Here is a 6,548-nt window from a genome sequence, read left to right as displayed (position 1 = left end):
TATGAGAAATTTGTTCAGATATCAAGTATATGAAAACAGGTGTAAGTACTTGATTCATCCTTCCACATATGCGTATCTACCTTATCCAAAGAGACATCAGACAGTATGAAAATAAACAAGTTATTGACCTTTTTAGTCAGGACACAGATGCTGCAACAAGTGTAGATACTGTATATGGGCCAATATGGGTACCTTACAAAATTTACTCTTAGTATAATCTTCAAAGATTAAACACTACAAATTTCCTTGTCATGAATGGTTAAACGTACACATAAATTAATCATGGTCTATGGGCCTGGAAAAAGCAAGAAGAGAGTGCAAGGATAGCAGCAAATGGAGCCTTCTGTCATGGCCATCCCCTGGAGGGGGGGAAGTTCCTAGGAACAGGCATCAGACTCAGACATTGTAGATATAGTAGGCTATGAACTTCTGACTCCATCATTCCAAGTCCTGCGGTTCCTGCTGTTACTCTTCAGGCTCCTCTATATCAGATGGGGAAATCTGGGGCCGGCTACCGGGGCTGGGCGGTTCATCAATTGAGCCCTCAGAATATTCCATTTCTGAATCATCCGACTCAAGCTGGAAATTAGGGATGTTGCTTGAAGCAGTAGAAAACCTGCTGGTTGATGGCTATGGTTGTAGTAGTAGTGGATAAGTGGCAGGAGCTGAATGGTGAGGATATTCATGGGCATCGTCCATGTTACCCAGTGCCAAGTTTTGCCCAATAAACACCAACTTGGCAGCTCTGTCTGTGGTCAAACAATTCCTTCTTGCAGAATGTACTAATGCAGATCTAAAGGATCGCTCGACAGATGCACTGGATGGGGGTAGTTGCAGGATATTTGAGGCAACACGAGACAGCTGAGCTGAGCAACAGATCCTGTACCACCAACTAACAGACAGTCTAGGGAACGACAACAACAACAACAACAACTAGATGGTGATGTCTTGTGTACAGCTCTCCAAATAAATGGCTTTGAAAACAAGTTTGCTTTGGACCTGTAATCTGCCAACTCAGCCACAATTTGGGTCTCATCCACATCTGGCAGTTGTGTTGCAATATCATAAATTTCCTGTATTGCATTCACCTGAAAACCAATACATTTTTTTAGTATAAGTATATGATATTGCAAATTATGCAACTTGTATAATTTTAAAGAAATATTATTAGTAATTTAGGTCTGGTGAATTCAGGTCAATTAGACTTGGAGGCATATGTAGTAGGATGAGGGAAGGGCTAGATTTAGGGGGTAATAAGAACATATTGTTACATACATATACCAAGGCTTTTTCATTCTTACAAGGGGGGTAGCCAAAAAGAAAAAGGCATAAAATAATTCCCACCCATTCCATCCCTGAATACACTCCACACCCCTCCACTCTCCCTCTTATCTTAGCACCTCCTAGATGACGGGTCATCCCTGCACCTTGTCCGCTGCCCTGGGTCAGAAGCAGTGTCGCAAGACACGGCACATCCAGAGCAAGGCCGCTTCATTAAATCGGCGACCCCCCCTCTCCATCCCCCCATTGCATAAAATGAGAGGACAGGGAGAAATCCCTTCGGGCTGTGTCAAATTTTGCTCACACATACTACCTCACCCCCCATCCCCGCCCATTCCACCTCATGCAATCACATCATCATCCATATACAACCATTCTCCATTCACCCCTGTCTTCTGTCCTCTCCCGTCCTTCCTCAACAGACATTCCCCTCTTTCCCAGAGCCCCCTTCACCCCATCCATCCACCTCATCCTAGGACATCCCCTCATGTTCACTCCCTCCACATCTGCCTTCCATACCTCTTTTACTAGTCTTTCTTCACTCATTCTTTCCATGTGTCCAAACCATCCTAATATTCTTTCATCAACCCTATCTCCCAGCTCCTTTTCCACCCCTGTTCTCCTCCTCACCTCCTCATTTCTCACTCTATCTAGCCTAGTAACCCCCATCATACTTCTCAGACACCTCATCTCAAACACATTCAAACTCCTTCTCTCTTCTTCTCTTATGTTCCATGTTTCTGCCCCATACAGTGCTGTTGGCACAATTACTCCTTCATACAGTCTCCTCTTAGCATCCATTCCCAAATGTCTATTCCTCATTACACTCTTTAATCCACCAAGGCATTTACTCGCTTCTCTCAATCTACATTCTACCTCCACTTTCACTCCACCTTTCCCTGCCACATTTGCACCCAAGTACTGTATCTAAAACTATCCACTTCCTCCAGTCACTCTCCCTTAATGCTCACTTCCAGTCTACTGCCACTTTTCATCACCTTACTTTTACCCACATTTATCTTCAGCTTTCTTCTATCACATACTCTCCCAAACTCTGCCACCAACTTCCTCAATCCCTCCTCCGATCCTGCCACAAGCACAGTGTCGTCCGCAAACAACAGCTGGCTCACCTCCCACTTTTCTCCATTTTCTTTAACCATCTCCAATCCCTGACCCACTACCCTTGCATTTACCTCTCGCACCACCCCATCCATGTATAAGTTGAACAGCCAGGGCGACATAACGCATCCTTGACGAAGTCCCACCTTTACCTCGAACCACTCACTCTCTCCATTTCCAATCCTGAAACAAGCTCTACTACTCTCATAAAAACTCTTGACCGCTCCCAGAAGCTTTCCTCCTATCCCGTATATCTGCATAACCTCCCACAGTGCCTTCCTGTCTACCCTATCATAAGCCTTTTCCAGATCCATAAAAGCCCAAAAAACATCCTTCCCCTTTCCTATAGCTTTCTCACATATCTGTCTTACCACAAAGATCTGATCTACACAACCTCTACCTGTCCTAAATCCACACTGTTCCTCACCAATTACTCCTTCTGTTCCTCTCCTAATCCTCTCAATCAAGATCCTCCCATAAGCCTTCCCAACTACACTTTACAAGCTAATCCCTCAGAAACTACTACATTCACACTTGTCCCCTTTTCCCTTGTAAAGAGGAACTATACAGGCACTCCTCCAGTCCTCCGGCACTCTACCCTCTCTCCAGCAAACATTAAATAACCTCACCAACCAGTCCACCATCACTGTACCTCCCTTTTTCAGACATTCCACATGGCATCCATCCAGACCAGGTGCCTTACCTGCTTTCATCATCTTAACAATTGCCTTCACCTCATCCTTCCTTATTTCTCCTCCATTCTCCTCATTCATCACTCTCATTTTCTTCGCACTTCCCACTGCAGCAATCTTTCCTTCCCTATCCTCCTTGTAACATATTGTTACAAAATAAAAATAATCACTACTTACCGTTTCTTCACCTGAAAGGTGAGATCCATAGTAACGAGGATCCACCAAGTTGGCTGCAAGGAGAATACTTTTTTACCAGGAATTATTTTCCTGAAGGCATCTTCTTCACTCTTCAGGATTGGAGATGAGGAGAGATTCTCTTCAAAAGACAGCTTTAAATTGCTGAACACTTTCATTACCAGAGAGAGGTTCTTATTGTCTCCTTCTATGGCAGTGATGGCATCTGCCACTGGCTTCAGGAGCTTGAGAATACCCTCAGTCCAGTTAGACTGGATATTTTAGACTGGACGCACCTCAATAGATGGCATGTTCCGTTAAATAATGATGGAATTTCTACCAATCAGAAGCGCCGCATAGGTAGCCCTCTCACAAATTTTGGCGTAATTATACTTGTTCCTCAAACATGCAACAAATGACATAAGATTAGAAAAGACGAAACATTTACAGTGCCTGTGTTTTTCTATTTCGTACCACATAAGGTGGGAATTTAGTCAGAAATAGCACTTCATAAGTTCAGAAGTTACTCTTTCGGCGCGCTTTCGTTAGTTCCGCCAACATATTTGAGTAAAGCGCACCTCAATAGATGGCATGTAGTTAGGCTCCCTCCACACAAGTTTTTGGCGCGCTCTCTAGATACACTTTCGGCGCGCTTTCGTTAGTTCCGCCAACATACTTGAGTAAAGCGCACCTCAATAGATGGCATGTAGTTAGGCTCCCTCCACACAAGTTTTTGGCGCGCTTTCTAGGTACACTTTCGGCGCGCTTTCGTTAGTTCCGCCAACATACTTGAGTAAAGCGCACCTCAATAGATAGCATGTAGTTAGGCTCCCTCCACACAAGTTTTTGGCGCGCTTTCTAGGTACACCCAATATAAATATCATGAGTTGATGTGACAGCAGTAGGCTTACTTTGAATTTTTTTTTTTTATAGATGATAGAGAGAAAATATTCGGTTTTCTTTTCGTCATTGCCAAATTGTTTGGGTACCACCTGCTTGCATTACTAACCTCTTTAATAACTAAGAACCAAATGGATTGAAATGGAAAAAATGTATACTGTTTTTTTTTTATTAATCGTAATGTGAACTGTCATTTAAGATTATTAAGCTTCAAAACAACGTGAAATTTGGTCAGAAACAGCGCCGCATAAGTAGGGTCTTTCCTCTTGCTTACAGCACTTTGTGGGCTTCCGAGCATGGCAATTCCTTTAAATAATAATGGAATTTCTACCAACCAATACCGCCGCATAAGTTAGGTAGCCCCTCTCACGAGTTTGACATGATTTTTGCCGTAATTATATTTGTTCCTCAAAGTTGCAACAGATGGCATATTAAGACTATATATATGGGTAACCTATAGATGGCGGAAACATAGAAAATACCAGACTCAGAAGTAGGTAATTTATTTCCGACGTTTCGAGTCCTGTCCGGGACCCGTCCTCAGGGGATACAATGGAATACAGAAATCACATGGTATAAATATACGAGCGACCACGTCCACAGGAGGGACGCGGCAACCCGCGCCGGGCGAGAGCGCGTGGTGGTGGAGGGAGGGGGGGGGAGAAGGGGGGAGGACATTTATTCCACGCTGTTCGTGATATTTTCCCACCTCTCCCTCGCTCTTGCATAGATGGGATTGAGTGTTATGGACCTATTTATGCTATCTTCGTTAGTGGCCCACGCCTTCAAGAACAGTCTGCCTCCTTTCCTGTTGTTATTGTAGAGTACCTTTGCGCTTTGTCAGTCGAACTCATGTTGGTGCTGTTCAGTATGTTTGTACACCGCCCCGGTCGTGTCTCGCCCCGGTCTATTTTTCTTCTCTGCGGCCACCAGGATAACGGTCCCTTACGTGAGGGGTGTTTGAGAGGTCGCAGCGAGGATATTGAATAAGAACGGAGTGACCGTCACACACAAACCCATTAATATGCTACACGGAGCTCTCACCCGTGTCAAGGATAAGGTGAGCAAATTGAACCAGCCCAGGGCGGTGTACGTCAGTTGCTCCGATTGCACAGCGCGCTATGCGGGTGAAACAGGAAAACAGGCTAGTACAAGACTACAAGAACACCAACGGACAGTAAATAGAAAAGACCAGAGTTCGGCGGTGTACATACTGAACAGCACCAACACGAGTTCGACTGGCAGGGCGCAAAGGCACTCTACAATAACAACAGGAAAAGAGGCAGACTTTTCTTGGAGGCGTGGGCCACTAACGAAGATAGCATAAATAGGTCCATAATGCTCAATCCCATCTATGCAAGTGCGAGGGAGAGGTAGAAAAATATCACGAACAACGGCGGGGAGTAAATGTCCTCCCCCTTCTCCCCCCCCCCCTCCACTACCACACGCTTTCGCCCGGCGCAGGTTGCCGCGTCCCTCCTGTGGACGTGGTCGCTCGTATATTTTACTATGTGATTTCTGTATTCCATTGTATCCCCTGAGGACGGGTCCCGGACAGGACTCGAAACGTCCAGAACAAGTTACCTACTTCTGAGTCTGGCGTTTTCTACGTTTCCACCATTATGATTCCCGGACTCCAGCTTTTTTCGTACAGTGTGGATATATATATATATATATATATATATATATATATATATATATATATATATATATATATACACATTTATCAACCACAATTCACTTTAATTCTAAGCCATCAACGTCGAGGAACTCGACGGAGCCCTGCATGCAGAAATTGATACGTGGTCAAGCGAAGGACTCGAACCTCCCGCACTAGGTTAAGTCAATGGTCTCTTGTTACGTGCCAGCGGAGGTTCGAGTCCTTCGCTTGACCACGTATCAATTTCTGCATGTATGCTTCCGTCAAGTTCCTCGACGTTGATGGCTTAAAGTGAATTGTGTTTGATGAATGTAAATCTGGTTATTGGGACCAAGCGTTGTAACACATACATACATACACATACGTATATAATAATAATAATAATAATAATAATAATAATAATAATAATAATAATGATAATAATAATAATAATAATAATAATGATAAAAAAAAAAATAATAATAATAATAATAATAATAATAATAATAATGATAATAATAATAATAATAATAATAATGATAAAAAAAAAAAATAATAATAATAATAATAATGATAATCATGATAATGATAATGATAATAATAACAATAACAACAACATTAATAACAATATGTAATTTTCGCAGGAAAATTAATTTTTCCCTGATACAAACCTGAGGTACTCCTTACACTAGGATACTCTCGCGTAGCGCGAATATTTCTACTGCGAAATTAAAATCCTCACT

General features: G+C 43.0%; 1 protein-coding gene across 1 annotated transcript; it reads right to left on the bottom strand.

The window, feature by feature from the left end:
• Window positions 1–933: 933 nt before the first annotated feature.
• On the bottom strand, window positions 934–4,596 carry LOC143021598 (uncharacterized). Its single transcript, XM_076179198.1, has 3 exons — window positions 4,537–4,596; window positions 3,270–3,538; window positions 934–1,088 (listed from the first exon to the last, which is right to left on the bottom strand). Exons 1-3 carry the CDS (start codon window positions 4,594–4,596, stop codon window positions 1,085–1,087), a joined length of 333 nt encoding a protein of 110 aa, XP_076035313.1. The 3' UTR covers window positions 934–1,084.
• Window positions 4,597–6,548: the final 1,952 nt, after the last annotated feature.

This window comes from Oratosquilla oratoria, chromosome 42 (genome assembly GCF_046742065.1).
Source record: "Oratosquilla oratoria isolate Oo_2021 chromosome 42, ASM4674206v1, whole genome shotgun sequence".
NCBI lineage: Eukaryota > Metazoa > Arthropoda > Malacostraca > Stomatopoda > Squillidae > Oratosquilla > Oratosquilla oratoria.
Note: the sequence above shows the minus strand (reverse complement) of the source record. Positions and strands in the feature narration are given on the sequence as shown.